At 51.1% G+C, this 18,933-nt stretch overlaps 1 protein-coding gene across 1 annotated transcript in view; it reads left to right on the top strand.

Moving 5' to 3' along the window:
- Window positions 1-18,933, top strand: part of Lrp1 (LDL receptor related protein 1) — an 80,563-nt gene that overhangs the window by 16,486 nt on the left and 45,144 nt on the right. The window contains exons 7-15 of the mRNA NM_001130490.1: window positions 8,909-9,071; window positions 9,179-9,401; window positions 10,337-10,526; window positions 10,826-10,969; window positions 12,383-12,619; window positions 13,759-13,939; window positions 14,735-14,957; window positions 15,897-16,098; window positions 16,301-16,426. Coding sequence (NP_001123962.1) covers window positions 8,909-9,071; window positions 9,179-9,401; window positions 10,337-10,526; window positions 10,826-10,969; window positions 12,383-12,619; window positions 13,759-13,939; window positions 14,735-14,957; window positions 15,897-16,098; window positions 16,301-16,426 — 1,689 coding nt within the window. The remainder of the gene's footprint in view (window positions 1-8,908; window positions 9,072-9,178; window positions 9,402-10,336; window positions 10,527-10,825; window positions 10,970-12,382; window positions 12,620-13,758; window positions 13,940-14,734; window positions 14,958-15,896; window positions 16,099-16,300; window positions 16,427-18,933) is intronic.

The raw sequence follows: 18,933 nt of genomic DNA, 5'->3' as shown, positions 1-18,933 counted from the left end.
AGATTCAGTTTGATTGAGGGTCCTTTCGGGGGATGGTGGAAGACAGAGCAGCCCTTACTCTCTGTGGCCTCAGGATACTGCTCAAACATCAACCTCTGGCTCAGTGTCCAAGGTTCACCTGTGATTGGATGTCTGTCCTTCTGGAGTGCATAGCAGAGAGCTGCCAGGCACCTGGGGGATAGGCGGCTCAAGGAGCTCTATGTGCTAAGACTGGAGACAACTACCTTGTGTTTCTTGTTCACCAGCCCACTCAACAAGCCTGCTTGGGGAAAGGGGCAAGGCCACACATTGGCACACTGGGTAGGTAGCTATGGAGAACCCTATGGGAACCTTCTCAACTTCTGCCCTGGCCTGGCCATTCTTCCCCAAAGAAGCAGGAAGTAACCTTGGGTAGAGACGCCCCTCCCTTGGTAAACAGATTTGCCTTGCCTACCAGGCTTTGGAACTTCACTGGGCCTCTGGGGCAGAGTCCAGGAATCTGGAAGAGAGACCAAGGTTCTTGGAGAAAATCACTTTAAGGCAGAATGATTGGGCTCTGTGTGCCCCAGCTTCTATCCCTCCTTACCTCATCCCCGCCCCCACTCCTGACGCCAGAGTGTCTGGCTGTCACCCTGAGGAGGGTGGTTTGCTCACATCCCACAGACTAATTATGGGCCCTGAGTTGAGGATGTCGGAAGTGTCTCTGTAACACCCTCCCCCACCCCTAGTATATCCCCTTCCTCAGGAGGAGACCTGCCCTGGGGTCAGAGAGCTCCAGGGGCCCAGGTTACATACCTGCACAGGGGGCTGCTGTCCTATAATTAGCTCCCTGGAGGATGAAGGAAAAGTCCACTGCCTCCTGCCTTCTGTCCTCCTGACAGCTCCCCCTTCGATCCTCCCAGCCTTCTCTGTGACTGGGACCTTTGTGGGACCCCTGGGAACATGTCTAAAGCAGGGTAGTGCTGTGGGAAGTGGGGGTCAGGAGGTTGGGATGTATATCTCATGATTTAGAAGAGGGAGCCAGTGAGGACAGCCTCCTGGTGTGTGGAGATGGGGGAAGCCTGTTTCAGAGAAACCTCTGCAAACAGAAATAGATATAGAGAAGGAAGGAAGCCGGGAAGGGGCCTGTTCACATGGGTCCTGAAGCATGGGGTCTGGTCTGCTCTGCATCCTGAAGGCCCTGTAAGCCGGCCCGCCACCCACACACCAGGCCCATCACCTCTTCCCTCAGACAACACAGTCTGCTAAGTCCATAGCCCATGGCTACACTGGCCTAGACTGGTGTGGCTGTCTCTTCTCCCACCTCAGCCCAGCCTCACCTTCTCTTCTGCCTAATGGACTGAGAGACCTGAATGGGTGAGGCCAGAAAAGAAGGGGAGAGAGCTGGGAGTGTGGCTCATGGCAGGCTGGGTTCTATCACTAGTACTGAAAAAGGAAAAGAGACTCGAAGTTGAGACAGAGAAACCTCTGGAGCCCACATCTTAGTACGGCAAGATCCTTACTCAAGAAAAATGATAAGAACATAAGTAATCTCTCTGTTTTCAAGAGTTTTCAGTCATCTCTTCTCCAGAGACGTTGTGTTCATTTCAGTGTGCACAAGTTTAAAAAAAATGTTGTTAAAGATTTTAATTTTTTTATATTTTATTAATTACCTAGTGTGTGTGTGTGTGTGTGTGTGTGTGTGTGTGTGTGTGTGTGTGTGTGCGCGCGCCCGTACACACACCCGTGAATCATGGTGCACATGTGGAAACCAGAAGCCAACACATGAGAGCCCTTCACTGCATGGGTCCTGGGGTTTAATTCAGGGAATCAAGCTTTGCAGTTTCCCCGCTAAGTCAGCTCAGTGGCCCTCTTAACAGAATTCACTGTGTGTTTTAAAGACAGGATCCCGTGCATCCCAGGTTGGACCCCCAACTTGTTACCCAGTCAAGGCTGGCCTTAAACATCTGACCCTTCCTGCCTCTGGTCCCCAGCTGTAAAGTTCTGCTTTATGGTTGTGCCCTTATCTGATGCTATCATTAGAAAATGATTTTATTTTTTATTTCTTGGTGCACGTATGTGTTTGTACTTGTGCATAGATGCAAGCGCGTGCACATGCGTGCAAAGGCTAGGAGCCGATGTCAGGTATTTTCCTCCGCACCCTTCTGCCTTATAAACTGGTATTTCATATGTATGCACGTTTTGCCTGCGTGTATGTCTATGCATGCCTAGTGCCCAAGGAAGCCAGAAAAGGGCAGCAGATCCCTTGGAACTGGAGGTTCAGATAACTGTGAGCCACCCTCTGGGGACAGTTACTGAAGGCTGGCAAGTGTCCTTAATCGCTGATCGTTGCTTCAGCCCTGCCTCTGCCTTAGTTTTGGAGGTGAGGTCTCACTGGACCTGGAGCTTGCCAACTGAGGTAGACTGGCTGGTCAGCAGTACCCCAGCGTCCTCCTGTTTCTACCTCTCTGGTGCTGGGATGACAAGAATGCACTACCAGGATCACCTTTTAAAATTACTGTAGAGACAGAGTTTTGCTGTATGGCCTTGGTTAGCCTGGAATTTGGTATGTAGACCAAGCTGGCCTTGAACCCACAGAGATTTGCCTGCTTCTGATTAAAGGATTAAAGGCATGTGTCAGCCACCAACACTACATCTAGCAACAACTCGCTTTTTAAAGTGGATGCCGGGAATAGAATAGAGGTCCTCGTGAGCCAATGCATAACACTTTGCTGTCTAAGCCGTCTCTCCATCCCTAATTAATGAATTTTTTTTTTCTTCGGAGCTGAGGACCGAACCCAGGGCCTTGCGCTTGCTAGGCAAGCGCTCTATTACTGAGCTAAATCCCCAACCCCTAAAGGTCTCATTCTTAAGCGACAACAGCATGGCTGGTGGCAAGGCTGGTTTTTTTAAAGCCTAAGAAAACCAGAGCTACTATTGCTCTCTAAGACAACGCACTTACAGCCGTTGGCAAATGGGGTGAATGTTTAATGAGCATTCCGATTACACCGCAGTTGTAGGGTCAAGACAGTCCGGGTTCCCGTGCAGGCCGGGCCGCGCCTGCGCAGTCCACCCGCCCCGCCGTTCCGGGGGAGCCCCGGCTCCGCCAGACGGGCCTGTGGCCGTCACCACTGCTCCTGTAAAGTTAGACAAGCTCTCAGGACCATATTTCACCACGTGCTTTCCCACTTCACCTCGAATCTCCTCCATCAATTCTCACGGACCAACCACCTCCAACGTCCGGTCTAATTAATGAATTTTTAAAAACTCTATAGCCCAGGCTAGCCTCAAACTCGTGACAGTTCTCTTTCATCATCAGCCTTCCAAGTATTGAGATTGTAAGTGTAAGCCACCATGACCAGTTTTTAATCCGTGATATATAAAATTGTAAATAAGTAATACCATAAACTATACACACACACATAAATATTTTGAAAGTGATACACAAAAGGCTAAAGTTCTGAAACTGAATCCCAAGAGAGTTAACAGGCCTGATAAACCCAGACATGGCCTTCCCATTCAACTCCTTAAGTGCCCTGAGCAGTACAAGTGGTCTAGCCTGCTGAGCCCCCACACTTTTCCCCTCCCCAGCTTAAATTCCTCAGCTGAAGGGCTCTGATGTGATCCCATTCCTCTCCTGAGGACATGGCCATTGTAAGAAGGATGAGACTTTGGGAAGGTGAAGCCACAAATAGAGGCTTGGGAGGTAATTGCCCTTGATGAGGTTGTTTTGCATTGTACTGTGTGAGACGGGAGTCTAGAGGGGTTTACAGGTCTCTGGGGTTTCCTTCCTGCATGAGATAGGAAGGCCTAGAAAAAAGACCTATATGTTGCAGGCACCAGGGTTGCAAAACAAGTCCCCAAGCCCAGCTGACCAACTTTCTCCCCCTCCTCTCCACCTTTTTGGGAGGTGGAGTGGGTAGATGTGTTTTAAAAATCTCAACAGGAAATGGAGTCGTGCTTTTTCTAGAGGGCAGGCAAATAAAAGACTGATGCTCTGCGTCTGCAATCAACCGAAGGGGGAGTGGGGGTGTGTCCTTTCCTTTTCTCTGTCCCATACTGTTTATGGAATACTTCAGAGGCTGGGCACCTTAACTCAAACCCAAAGTCCCAACATGGGAGGGCTGTTAGTACGCTTCAGGCCAGCCTGAGTTACACAGTGAGACCCTACCTGAACGAGAAAACTACACAAAACACCCAGATGGACCAGTTCCAGAGTTCTATCCGCTGGCCCAGGACCCCTTCACCCTGGCTCCTTGGCTTCTCATCCCCTTTCAGTTTCCTAGTCACTAACAGCACTTTCTTGCTTCTCCTGGCCAGCACCAGCCCTGTGTCTCTGGGCCCAGATCCAGCCTTGTCCTCTCCTCCCCCGCTGTCTCCTTGAAGTTGCCTCCCGAGCCAGCCTACCCCAGCTCTGTCCTCCCTGTTTTCAATCCAGAGGAAGTAACTTAAGCAAGACAGACATTTCAGAGCCCAGTGAGAATTTCTCAATCATGCAAAGACCGTAAGTCAGGCAGAGCAGAAACCAGGATTTCATCCATGGGATCCCAGCTGGGTGTATAAACCAGAGCAGGAAGGGCGGTCAGGGAATAAGTTACGGGTAAGTTCTGGACTTGCTGGTGGAACAAGCAAGAGCCGAAGTCAGGATTTGGTAGCAAACAGGAACATGAGGCCATGTTATTTAGTAAAGCCTGCCAGGCCCGCCTCACTTAGCCAGGCCCGCCTCACTTAGCCAGGCCCGCCTCACTTAGCCAGGCCCTCAGTGGGACTGCAGACTGTCCTCTGCCAAGGTCCTTGGCATTCCAAGGCCAGAGCAGGGAAGGGGAAGACTGCTCTGACTCTGGGACAATTGAGGGGAGGAATCGGCATTCAGTAAACATTTGTTAATCCAATCGATATGTGCGTGTCTGGCACTTGGGAGGAAATGTAAGATAATACCCAGTCTCCCGCATCTGCAGTCAGGTGGACTTCATAACGACAGGAGCTCCTGGGGTCACCGGAGCCTGTGACAAGGAGAGGTACTCGCAGGAGGTCAAGTTCCAACACAGAGGGTTCCTTTGTGCAAGCAAAGCTCCTTTTCACAGGGGGAAGTTCCTCCATGTAGGGAGAACTCCTTCCATTGTGGGAAGCTCCACTCTGTGGGGAAAGTTTCTCAGCAGAGCCAGTGTGGAATAAGGACAGTAGTTTCGGCACACACACCCACCCTGTTGCCTACCTTAATTCTGGACACCGCCGCAGGTTGATGGAGATGGTAGGGAAGATTGGGGTTAGGGAAGAAGGTGACATGGACGGAGTGGCCCTGTGCTGCTTTTGACTTTACCTAGTGATAGAACCAAGATTCAGACCAATGTTCAGAGCCCAGCCGGGCCCAGGGCAGAGCATAGCACGGGAAGTAGGGTAAAAGAAATTAGAATAAGGACCAGCACTGAGTATGTTCTCTGGGGGCGTAGCTAATGCAGAAGTGGGGTTCTCTCATCTTAAAGGGACTTGGTGCATGTTCTATAATCTCTGGGCATATGGATTCTCAAGATATAGAGACCCCCCCTTCCTGCACCCAGATTTCCTTAGTTTACAGAAAGCGACCAGAATCATGTGACTGAAGCTAGGATCTCGGGAGGTTGCTGGGGGGTGGGGGGTGGCTGTGTTTCTGGGAAAGCAGCTCATATTTAAGAAATCTCTCTTGAGCAATGTGGATGATGGAGAAGTTGAGAAGGACTGGAGTTGTATGTGCGCCACCAGCTGATGAGTCCGGGGCTGCAAGGGGAGCTCAGCACTTGGAAACACTCACCGGGTCTATTCTAAGGCCCAGAACTGAAAGTCCTTTTTGATGATGCAATCAGGCTGTGGTCTTACCTTTTGACTCATTCATCCTTCTTAAGTCCTAAGCCCTTCTCCTGCCCCAACTCCAACACCAGACCACCATCCACCACAGTCCTCCTCCTTGGGTTTATCAGAGCTGCTCCTGTCTTAGATCAGCCCTGGGGGGTGCGGGGCACAACCTTCAGGATTCTTGCTATCCTGTTGGTTGAGTTTGGTTGGGTGGACGAACTTGTTTGTTCTAGATCTATGTGTTCATTTTAAGGTCATGTGACTATATGTGCACCTGTGTGGGTTTATGTGCATCACGTGTGTGCAGATGCCATGGAGCTAGAGGTGTAGGCAGTTGTGAGCCACCCGATGTAGACGCTGGGATCTACACCCAGGTCCCCTGGAAGAGCAGCAAGTGTTCTTAACTGCAGCGATCTCTCCAGCCTCGGCCGGTTTTTTTGTTTGCTTGTTTTGTTTGTTGTTTGTTGCTTTTTGGATTTTTTTTTTTTGAGACAAAGATTTATGTCACCCCTGCTGGCCTTGGAACTCACTGTGTAGTCAAGGCTGGCCTTAAACTCCTGACTCTCCTTCCCCCACCTCTGGGATCACATATAAATGTTTGTCATCGTGCCTAGCTTGCCAATTATGCCCACAACCCGTCTAGGTTTGTGGCTCCTGTAGGCAAAAGCCCAAGGCTCCACCTGAACCCCAAGCTATAGGACCAAGGCCAGCATCTCAGATGATGATGTCCCTTCCCAGAATGCCCTAGTCTCTCTGCACAGCTTTATAGAGTAGTGGCCTGTGGCTGGGGATTCGGGGGGAGGGGTGCGGGGAGGGAGCAGAGGAATCTGAACTTTAGGAGAGAGGAAAATAATGTGGTGGAGTGGGCTTGGGTAACAAAGGAGTTTTGCTTGAGACTAATAATCTCCAGCTGCAAAAATACCAAAGGGGAGGCCAGGCTGACTAGGGATGCTGGTTCTCGCCAAATCCACAGTCAGGTCTGCTGAATGGGACCCTGCTTGGCCTTTGGGGAGGTGAGGGGAGCCCTGCCAAGGGCAGACACATGAGAACAAGGGCTGTCACTACCCTTCTTTCCCAGAAGTGGGAGGGAACACAAGCCAGGAGAGAGGCTCCCACTCAGGTTCCCCCCATCTTGAGGCTTGGCCTGCGTTTGGAGCAGCATCTGGGAGCAGGGCATCGGCTCTCTGTAGGCTTCTTCCTCTTTCCCTCGTGCCAAGGGTGGATGGGTGAGCAGGGCCAGGGTGTTGCCAGTCCCAGGGCTGGGCAGTGACTCAGGGAAGCCTGAGGAAGTTGGAGAGAAGGCCATTTGTGCCAGCTGGTGCTAGGAAAACAGATTTGACTGATGAATTTTGCACACATGCCAGTGGCCCCCAGACCCCTGCAGCGGCCACCAAGTAAAGGGCACAGAGCCCTGTTGATTTCAGCTGCCCTGCTGGCTGCCTGGGGCTGCAGGAAGGTCCCTTCTCTGGGACTTCAGTTTCCTTTGGAGGTGGCCCAGTGGGCTTCGTGTGTGTGTGTGTGTGTGTGTGTGTGTGTGTGTGTGTGTGTGTGCGCGCGCGCTTGCACTGAGCTTTCTGTCTCTATGACCCTTGTCTTCCTCATGCTCTCCTGGTCTGCTCCCCAATGTGGAACAGGCTTGGGAGCCCAGAGGACAGAGTAGCTGGTTTTGGGAATGTGTCAGCACTTGTAGGGGGTAATACTTCATCCCTGTGACCTTTTTCTTTAGTTCAGGGTGGGGTTTACCAGAGGGGACCTGAAGAGGAAGCCATTTATGTGAGCGAACCTCTAGCGACTACTTCCCCCACCCCCTCTCGGTCCTCAGTCCCGTGACTCTGACTCAGTAGCCCCAGCCAGCCAGCTAACTTCCCCGGATGACACATTCCTGTCCCCTGCACCCCTCCCACTATTAAGAAACAGCTCCTGGATCCCTGTGAGGAGAAAGGGGGATTAGGGAGGAGTTGACCAGAGTCATCATTGTACCTGTGGCAGTGTGGCAGTGTTCCCTTCAGGGCTGAGTCCTGATGATAGTGTAGGCCAAGCTTCAGCCAGAGGCAAGTAGTAAAAAGATGTCTACCTACATTTGAAACAGTGCAGATAAAAGTCTCTGCCTTAGGACTGTCTAGGTCTGCATGTCTTCCAAGGGTGTATTTGAAAGGGGCCAGCAGGGGACATGGAAGCCTGGGCTGTGTTGGGAAGGCTGCCAACAGTTGTCCTTGTCCCAAGACCTCCACCAGTCCTTGCCTGGCCCTCCTGTGGCCCTTCACTGCTCAGAGTGACCGTAGTAGCTGCTATGTAGCAGTCAGGAAGTTCCTCTTTCTGTGTCTCCTGGTTTATCTCCAGAGTCCTATTTTTGCCTCCTCCTGGACTCTCTGTACTTCAGTTCCCATTCCTTCTGTGCTTCCTTGGGATGAGAGGGAAATAAGTACTAACATGGAAGAAACAGGGTCATAAGGGCAAGAAAGAGTGTGACTCGTGACTGGTCCCCGGCCTTGGGCCACCATCTTGTGCCGTATGGACTTGATATTTTTTCCCAGGCTGAGTTCCTTTATGAACATTCTACTTTCCAGTATTTTTTTCTTTAATTTTATGCAACACACATAGCCTCCAGCCGGTACTTCTTGTTAGTGTGAACTAATCAGACTTAACCATGTAAAGGGAATATATAAATCAGGCCCAAACCAAAGATATATGCTGTTTTGGTTAGTTAGCATACACTTTTCTCAAGTGAAAGCAGGTTAAAAAGAAAATATTGGGGTGAGCCGGTAGGCCTGAACTGCTGCAAGATAGCACTTTCCTGTTGAGGGCTGGATTAGAATTAGTCAGTGAGTCAGCCAATATTTACCTAGTCCTGCTTATGACAGTGCTGAGCCCGGGCTGGGGGCTGGGGTTGGGGGTTGAGTATATTTGGAGACTTCTATTTGGAGAGACAAGATACTTGGAAGCATAAAGAGCATCAAAGTGTGACTGTCTCTGCCGCTAACACCCACAAGAGCTCCGGGGAAGGTGGCTGCAGCTGCCTGGGGGAGGACCAGGTCCCGAGAAGGCGAGCTCACCGGAGGAATAGATGCCTGTGGGTGGGCCTGTCCCACATAGCTCTCTCTCTCTCTCCTCCATTCTCCAGACGTTGAGCAGATGGCTATCGACTGGCTGACTGGGAACTTCTACTTTGTGGATGACATCGATGACAGGATCTTTGTCTGTAACCGAAATGGGGACACCTGTGTCACTTTGCTGGACCTGGAGCTCTACAATCCCAAAGGCATCGCCCTGGACCCTGCCATGGGGTGAGAGTGGCAGGCTAGTGTTCTGACTCTTGAAAGAGGAGGCAGAAGCTATAATGGGAAATGGAGTCCCAGTGCCTGCACCCCATTTAACATGTATGCACCCACAGGAAGGTGTTCTTCACTGACTACGGGCAGATCCCAAAGGTGGAACGCTGTGACATGGACGGACAGAACCGCACCAAGCTGGTCGATAGCAAGATTGTATTTCCACATGGCATCACCCTGGACCTGGTCAGCCGCCTCGTGTACTGGGCGGACGCCTACCTTGACTATATCGAGGTGGTAGACTATGAAGGAAAGGGCCGGCAGACCATCATCCAAGGCATCCTGGTAAGGGGGTTTTTGTCTGAGGTTATTCCTGGGGAACCATCAACCAGAGTCTTCTGGTGAGGAGGAGACACTCAGGGAACTGATCTTTAGGGCTCCCGGTGAGTGTAGAAAGAGCGGAGTCAACCAGCCCATGTCTTCTGGTGGAACCAGCAGGAATGTGTCAGAGAGGAAGGATATGGCTTCCCATTCTGATGGGAACAGTCATCTAAAGACACCCTTTTACTTCCTTTTTCTTATTCGAGGCTTAAAATAACCCCTGGGAGATGGGTAGGCAGTTGACAAAAAAGTGGGGTTCAAAGATGTTTGGTAATTTGCCAGAGGTTACACAACTGGGAACAACTCTCGAACCCAGCCAGGAAGTCCTGCTGCTCAGCATGGACATCCACTGTGGAGTAGCTTGCCTGAGCAGCCGTCCCTGGGGCTTTGCGTGGAACTCTTCCAGGTTTAACCTTAAAGGTCTCATGGCAGACCCCTTATCTTGGGCAAATTCAAGCAACCGGCCCCTGTAGGCTTCCTTGGGGGCATGAGTGGGCTCTCAGTCCCCACAAAGCTGCACTCAAGCTGAGTAGTCTCTGTGAACAGAGGTTAGGATCTGAGTCTAAGTCATTTGAGGGGAGCTTAATTCTTCGAGGGGCATTTTTCCTTTCCTCAGTGGTAGGATGGTCCAGTGATCAGCACATCCAGTGCTGGATAGCAGTGTCACCACAGAGGCAGAATGTAGAGGGGCTTGTCACCTCTTTGCAAACTCCAGTTCTGTAAAGAATGAATGGGAGATAGACAAACAGAAATTTCCAGAATGCAGGAGTCGAGTTTAGTGTCAGGTTAAACGAAACTAGAGGGGAAGGTTCGGAAGTAGATGATGGAGTCTGGGTGGCAGTCACAGGCCTGCTGGGGTGAAGGGAGCCTTTGTTGACCAACACCGCCTGCCGTCTCAGATTGAGCACCTCTATGGCCTGACTGTGTTTGAGAACTACCTCTACGCCACCAACTCAGACAACGCCAACACCCAGCAGAAGACGAGCGTGATCCGAGTGAACCGGTTCAACAGTACCGAGTACCAGGTGGTCACCCGTGTGGACAAGGGCGGTGCCCTGCATATCTATCACCAGCGACGCCAGCCCCGAGGTAAGCGGTCTCCTCCAAAGCACCCCCAAAGTTGGCTTCACCCCAACAGCGCTGTAAGCTCAGGTCTTCTACAGATCCTTCCACCTGCCCCAACCTACCAACCCTGGCTTCTCCTCGCCATAGACATCCTTGCTTCTCCACGACCCAAGTTCCCTTATGCCTGAGTTGTGGCAAGGCAGTGGCTACTAGTTCTGTGGCTTCGAAATCCTAAAATGGAAAAAGACCAGACACCCTCCTGCCCCCCTGGTGACCTGAGCAGAGCCCTGAAGGGTGCTGACTGCTCTCTCCTCTGCCCCCAGTGCGGAGTCATGCCTGTGAGAATGACCAGTATGGGAAGCCAGGAGGCTGCTCTGACATCTGCCTGCTGGCCAACAGCCACAAGGCAAGGACCTGCAGGTGCCGGTCTGGCTTCAGTCTGGGAAGTGACGGGAAATCCTGCAAGAGTGAGTATCAGGGAGAGCTGGGCCTGCTGGGGATAGGGGTGGGTCCGCAGACGATCGATCCCCTGTCACCCACTGCCTCTGCCCAGATGCAGAGAAACAAAGCTGAGACATAAGGGACCCGCAGCCAAGAGCAGCGATGTTCCTAGCACACGTTTGGTTCATCCGTTCTATGAGTATTTAGTAAACGCACCCTGGGTGTTTGACAGTGTTCAGGCAGTGAAGGGTGTGAGGGGACAGAGGAACCATAATGACAGTCAGAGGATATATCTAAGCCAAGCTCTCTGCTGATGAAATAAGGTGGCCACATGACTGCTGGGAGACCATTTATGGAGGAGTGACCTTATAGTTCAAAGGCTCTGAGGCCAGTGTAGGGTGTGGCGTGCTGAGAAGACAGACGGGTGAGGCAGAGTGATGTAAGTGAAGGGAGATGAAGGAATTTCTCACTGGGATGAGAAGCTTATGGGCGCTGTGGACAGAAATGGCTTGATTGGGTTCATCCTGCATAAGTTTATGCTGCGCTGGGCAAGAGGGAAGAAGCCAGTTGCTATGTCCATGGCATGGGTCAGAGTGATGTGGTTTAGGCTAGCATAGTGGCAGAAGTGGTAGTGAGTGACCAGGTACCAGCGTATTCCGAAAGCATGCCTTTCAGGCCCTGAAGTTCACTCCTGAGTGGTGGGTGTTACCGTAAAAACAAGCCGCCCTCCTCCAGTTTCCCACCCGAGGCTGCTCGTGTCAAATCCCCATCACACAGTGACCCTAGGACTAGGGTGGAGCATGTTATCCTGTATTTTCTGTGAGTGATTCAGAGCCCTGTCTGCTCTCCTGCCACGTCTCCTGACCCAGCCCAGCCAACACACTGCAGCACCTCAGACCCAGATTCCAAGTTGGGTGATGACCATGTGTGCGTGTGAATGTGTGCATACATGCATGTGCAGTGTGTGTGTGTGTGTATATGCATGTGTGTCTCTGTGTGTATGCATGTGTGTGTGAGTGCATGTGTATCTGTGTGTATGAATGTGTGTTTGTGAGCGAGTGCATGTGTGTCTGTGTGTGCATGCTTGTGCCTTTGTGTGTGTGTGCATGTGTGTGCTCGAGTGCATGTATGTCTGAGTGTATGCATGTGTGTATACATGTGTGTATGTACGTGCATGTGTGTCTGTGTGTGTCTGTGTGTGTGCAAGCAAGTGCATGTGTGTCTGTGTGTGCATGCTTGTGCTTTGTGTATGTGAGTATATGTGTGTGTGTGTGTGTGTGTGTGTGTGCGCGCGCGCGCGAGTGCATGTGTATCTGTGTGTATGCAAGTGAGTGCATGTGTGTCTGGGTGTGCACGCTTGTGCTTGTGTGTGTGTGTGTATACGCGCACTCAAGTACATGTGTGTCTGTGTAACTTTGTTCCCTTTGTACCTGCCCTAGAACCTGAACATGAGCTGTTCCTCGTGTATGGCAAGGGCCGGCCAGGCATCATCCGAGGCATGGACATGGGAGCCAAGGTCCCAGATGAGCACATGATCCCCATCGAGAACCTTATGAATCCACGGGCTCTGGACTTCCACGCTGAGACTGGCTTCATCTACTTTGCTGACACCACCAGCTACCTCATTGGCCGCCAGAAAATTGATGGCACGGAGAGAGAGACCATCCTGAAGGACGGTAAGGGCGTCAGAGGTGGGAGGTATGTGGGAAGGAAGCGCCCCTGAGGGATGCCCGCAGCAGCCGGGAAGACATCAGAGGCTTCAATTGCTCCCTCACAGCATGAAGAGTCTTCTGCTGACTAGCTGGCTGGGCTGGTTGGCATGGAGATGAGGGGATAGACAGGTTGACCCCTGTGTGACCCCCTTCTTGGCTAAGCCAGAAAGAGTTAGGAGGATGGATGGATGGGTTAGGCAGTGTGGGCTGTCTTTGCCAGCCCTTGGGAAAACTCAGGGTCTCACTGCCATTGGCTCGGAGCCCTGGAGCTGTGTGCAGCATACAGACAGAAGAAGCCATAGGCCCTGAATCAGAGCCGGGCCTGGCGCGTCAGACAGGGCCCATCCACAAGTATAAATGCTCACAGTGTGTGCAACTAGGTCTCATAGCCACAGAAACCTGCATCTTTATGTGGCCTGAGAAAACGGCCTGCCTCTCCCTCTGACCTACTTTGGCAGGGCCACTGTGCAGTAGAGCCATCCCCATGGGGCCTTCTGAGCTGTGTGCATTTTACCTCAGATCTGTATTTTGGGGCCCCAAGATCTGGTTCCTTAACCAGTCAATCTGGCTTGCTCCCCACCCTCTGTGCAACTCAGAGAACCTCAGCAGTCAGCAATCATAAGACTGTGTGGAAATCAAGAGTAACTCCTGGTCAGGAAGACGTTGGGGATCCCTTTACAGGGGAACTGCTATTTAAGGGGACACTTGAAGCCTTTGGCTAAGGGAAAATCCACTTCCTAATTTATTCATTTTGTGAGCTCAGGGCTTTTAGACCCAGGGTGGTGGCGTCATACTCAAGCAAGGAGCCAGTGTGTATTGCCCTGGCTGTCCACCTAAGCGCAGGTCCAGACATGCCCTCATCTCAGAGCTCACCTCAGTCACGTAGTTTCCTGGCTGCCCCACGCTGTTTTCAAAACTGAAGCAGCTACGGACATGTGGCATCCAAAAGAGTCTTCTCCATCCCTCCCCAGCCTCCCTCCCCCATCTGCCCACCTTTCAGGGCACCTGGACACCCATCCTGATTCCCCCTGCCTGGCCACCATCCCTCCCTGCCTCATGTGTCCTTTAAGGGTCACCTCCAGGCATTCCCTACACCCTCACAGGCATCCACAACGTGGAGGGCGTAGCTGTAGACTGGATGGGGGACAACCTTTACTGGACTGATGACGGCCCCAAGAAGACCATTAGTGTGGCCAGGCTGGAGAAAGCTGCCCAGACACGAAAGACTCTAATCGAGGGCAAGATGACACACCCCAGGGCCATTGTAGTGGATCCACTCAATGGGTGAGTCTGCCCAGGCCTTGGGGTGGGAGTGTGTATATCTCTATATCTCAGAGGACTTGGGGAGGAAACAGGAAAGTCGGGAGGTGGTGGTGGGGTGTGTGTGTGACTGAGGCAAGCAGGCTACAGAGGCAGGAATGGGAGGCTGAAAAAAGCATGTGTCCGTCTGTCCATCTTGAGCAGGGAGAACAAAACCCTGACACACACACCGGAAGTCTGCTTGTGCTGCTGCTCCCCTACAGAGCTCTCTCCTGGTTCCCCTTGGCCCTGAGCCGCCCTGGCCCTTGGGTCTGTGCAGTTCTTGCTTGCCAATGTCTTTCCTTCTCTCACCCAGAACTTCTTTTCCCATCCTTTGCTGTCTGAAACTCCCAGATTCCTACCGGCACTGTTTGGTTTCTTGTTCAGCAGGTCTCAGAGAAGCCCACTTCCCCTCAACCCCCATTCACCCCACCTTTGCTGCCTGGATTCTCTCAGCCCCACTTTTAATTTTCCTCCTGATTTTATCACTCCAACACAACCTTCCTGAACAACTTGTTTCTCATGGGATGTGAGCTCCCAAGGCATGGGGAACCTTGGTCTCTGGTGCATCCTGGGATACCAGAGGCACACCTGCTTACAGTGGCTGTTCATCGGGTGTTTGCTGGATGGTGGCCTGAGTTGGTGTGATGTGGGGTTCAGAGATAAACAGCTCAGAGAAACCCCTGGGAGGAGCCCAAGATACCACCGAATGATTGGAATCACAGCAGAAGAGGTTGTGGCAAGGGTGACCATGTGGTGCTGACCAGTGACTGCCCACAGGTGGATGTACTGGACAGACTGGGAGGAAGACCCCAAGGATAGCCGGCGAGGGCGGCTTGAGAGGGCTTGGATGGACGGCTCACACCGAGATATCTTTGTCACCTCCAAGACAGTGCTTTGGCCCAATGGGCTAAGCCTGGATATCCCAGCTGGGCGCCTCTACTGGGTGGATGCCTTCTATGACCGAATTGAGACCATACTGCTCAATGGCACAGACCGGAAGGTGGGCAGGCATGTGTACATTGTTTAACCCTGTTTCTATGCTGAAAACTCCTTGAGCTTATACGTGTCTGTGTGTGTAGGCCTTTGTGTTTCTTACAGGTTTACACGCGGCTTCTTTATACATGTGTGTTTGCATGTTGTGTATGCTGTCTGGTTTGAGGTTATCTAGCTGCATCTGACTGCCCACGAGCACACCTATGAGTGTATTTCTGTGTGTGTGCACATACAAACAACACGCTCCAGTGTAGTCACTCAGCAACATGTAAGGTGCCAAGGGACAGCATGTATGCATGTTTGTTCACTCCATTGGCTGTGACTGTCTTTAGGTGTGTGGACCAAACTCTGTCTTGGTGCGTCAGGCCCTTCACAGTACAGCTCTGGGCACCTCCATGGTCTTGTGTATCCTCCTACTCCCCACCACTCCTCAATACTCTTTGAACAAGCTACAGTAGATAGCTTATTATTCCAGATCATTATAGGCCTCTGCTCCCCAAGCCTTTACTTCCGGGGAATACCCCTAGCTCTTCCTTGTTCCCTCTCTCTTGCATGTTGTCTCCAGGTCTCTCTACAAATGCCCTCCATGGGACAGTGGGTGCTCTTAGTACCTGTCACAGCTTGGCCCTTAATAGATCCTAGTAACTTGCTAGGTAGAGAAATTAATGACTGAATGCTCTCTCTCTCTCTCTCTCTCTCTCTCTCTCTCTCTCTCTCTCTCTCTCTGTGTGTGTGTGTGTGTGTGTGTGTGTGTGTGTGCATGCACGTGTGTACGCGCGCCCACGTACATGAGACATAAATGACATTCGTATTGAATGGCCCTTTGAGAGCACCGTATGGACAGTGTCCTTTCTGGGTCATCTATTGGAGTCAGCACCACCTCTAGTCGTCCTTCGGGCACCTCTCTTTGCCCTCCTCTCCTCAGAAACATCCCCTCCATTCCTAGATTGTATACGAGGGTCCTGAACTGAATCACGCCTTCGGCCTGTGTCACCACGGCAACTACCTCTTTTGGACTGAGTATCGGAGCGGCAGTGTCTACCGCTTGGAGCGGGGTGTGGCAGGCGCACAGCCCACTGTGACCCTTCTGCGCAGCGAGCGACCTCCTATCTTTGAGATCCGAATGTACGACGCGCAGCAGCAGCAAGGTGCTCCCTTATAGGCTGGGGACAGTGGGTTTGTAGGATGGGACCCCAGGCTTTAATATCTTAGGCTTCCCAGAAGCCCCTCCCCCACCCCATTCACTTCTATTCCCACATCTTCCTCTCCCGACTTCCTCTTCTGTCCCCTCACTTTTGTGCTTCCTTTCCTGACTCTGCCGCCCCATCCTTGTCCTGCCCTCTCCTGCAGTGGGTACCAACAAATGCCGGGTAAATAACGGAGGCTGCAGCAGTCTGTGCCTAGCCACCCCGGGGAGTCGCCAGTGCGCCTGCGCTGAGGACCAGGTGTTGGATGCGGATGGCGTCACCTGCCTGGGTATGAGGGGCCTGGCCTGAGCGAGGTGGGAAGGTACTCCAGCAGGAGAATGGCAGAGGGCAGGGGAGTGCTCTTTGTTCCCAGTCGAGATCAAGGAAGCAAAGAGGGGGCCCTGTGTTGCTGACAGGGATAGAAGGGGTTCAGGGAAGGCTCTATGGCTGAAGGAGGATTGGAGGTGGGGTAGTTCCAAGGTCACAAAGATAGGGCAGATGAATGAGGAGCGAGACATTGCGTAAGGAAGGAACTATTCTTAACTCGTTTTAGCTTTAACTATCATTTAGAGTAAAATAACAATATTTCAGAATACTGTAGGCTGGGGATAGTGGGCCTGCTCCTTAACCTCAGCACTCAGGAGGCGGAGGCAGGTGGGTGTCCATGAGTATAAGGCCAGAATGGTCTGCATACTGAGTTCCAGGTCGACCAGCGCTGAAGAGTGATACCCTGTCTAAATAAATAAATAAATAAATAAATAAATAAATAAATAAATAAATAAATAAAGTAAAACCATAAAAATCCTGTAAACCAGCCAGGTGAGGTATACATTCCTAGAGTCCCAGCACTGGGGAGGCTGAAGCAAGAGGATTACAAATTCCAGTTACAAGTTCCAGGCCAGCATGGATATTGTAGCTCAAAATGAAACAAATTTTAAAAGGGAATTAGGAGAAATAAAAGCCCAGATCCAATCAGTGAACACGACTGTGATGTTGTGGTAAGTCACACAAGGTACTTTCTTCCCTAGGGTGGGTAGTTCTGTTTTATACTTAGCCATCACCCAGTGTGTACATATATCTCCTGCCTCTTTACCCATCACAGAATTCTCTCTGTGTGTTATCCTTACTTATTTTAAAGTACTGAGGATCAACCCAGTGCCTCATAGACACTAGATAATCACTCTACCACCAGGCTACACCCTCAATTCCTTACATTTATGATTTTGTTTTTATTTTGTGTGTGACCCATAGCGGCCAAAAGGGGGCACCAGATTCCCTGGAACTAAAGTTTCAGAGGGTGGTGAGCTGCCATGTGGGTGCTGGGGATGGAACCTGGGTCCTCTGGAAGTGCAGTCAGGTTTCCTGACTGCTGATCCATCTCTCCACCCCTAAGTTCATGATTTAAATAACCTTGGTCTACTAAACACAAGAAGGGTTCCACAGATGTTGGCCTTGGGTAAGGCCTTAGATCCGATTCTCAGCATCACATACACAATTACGGTCAAAATAAAAGTAGGTACTCATTGTAAAACTGAGTAAACATACAGTGTATAAAAAACAAAGAATGTAGAAAACACCCCCAATTCTACCAGCCTGCAGGGCCATTTTAGGGGCCATCCTTCCCAACATGTCTCTGTGCATCTATATCTCCGTAACGCTCTTCCAGTCCCTGCTTCCATAGCCTCGCAGTATACTGTGAATACATAAGCAGTGTTTTTAGTGGCCAGACTGTACCATTTAGTAAACGTCCCATTGTTTACTCAGTCATTTCTCTGCTGATGTGTGCTGGTTTTCGGTTTTGTTTTCTTATGATCACAACCAACATTCCCTGAGCACAGACAATGTGTTGTTTTCAGAATTTCCTGTGTAGTAACTTACTTATCCTCTCACACACCTCTGCGGGGACATTTTTATTTATAAGGGATGAAACTGAGATCCAAGCGAGCACAGGCATCCCTGCCCAAAAGGCTGACCCCACAGCCCTTTTGTATTGATCACGTACGTACGTACATGTTCCCATAGCTGGAATAACTTTATCACAGGTCTCGGAGTGAACTGCGTCAGTAGCTAGATGTAGTGGCCTACACCTTTAATCTCAGCATTCAGTGGGCAGAGGCGTATGGACCTTTGTGAGATCCAGGCCAGCCTGGTCTACACAGAGAGTTCCAAGCCAGTCAAATCTACACAGTGAAATCTGCTCTCAAAAAGGAAGAAAAAAGGTTCTGTAGAGATCAGTGTCTGGCTGAGAACAAGACTGAGGGTCAGTGGAGGCTGAGGACATTGGCAGAGGATGTGAAAGGGGCCAGGGCAATAGAACTGTCTTTGTGGACACTGGCATCATTAAGAATAGAGCCAGGGGCTGGAGAGGTGGCTCAGCAGTTAGGAGCACTGACTGCTCTTCCAGAGGTCCTGAGTTCAAGTCCCAGCAGCCACATGGTGGCTCACAACCAACTCTGATGCCCTCTTCTGGTGTGTCTGAAGAAAGTGACAGTGTGCTCACATACATAAAAATAAAAAACATAAAATAGAAGAACAGAGGCAGGAATGGTTGTAAAGAAGGTGACAGTGGACCAGGAGCAGAGCATCCTTAGCCATGATTAAGTGGCCTGAGAAAGTCAACACTGGTCTCTAGAAAGGAGAAGCAAACAACCAAGAACCAGCTATGCCAAGCAAGGTGCACACATGCCGACTTTGAGGAAAGGAGAGAACACTGGCTACCCACGGCTCCCTGCAGAGGTTTTAGAAATTGGGTGAGGAAAGGGAACGCAAAGCTCAGGGTGACTGACACCACAGTCT

The sequence above is a fragment of the Rattus norvegicus genome, chromosome 7, assembly GCF_021556685.1.
Source record: "Rattus norvegicus strain SHRSP/BbbUtx chromosome 7, alternate assembly SHRSP_T2T, whole genome shotgun sequence".
Taxonomy (NCBI): Eukaryota; Metazoa; Chordata; class Mammalia; order Rodentia; family Muridae; genus Rattus; species Rattus norvegicus.
Note: the sequence above shows the minus strand (reverse complement) of the source record. Positions and strands in the feature narration are given on the sequence as shown.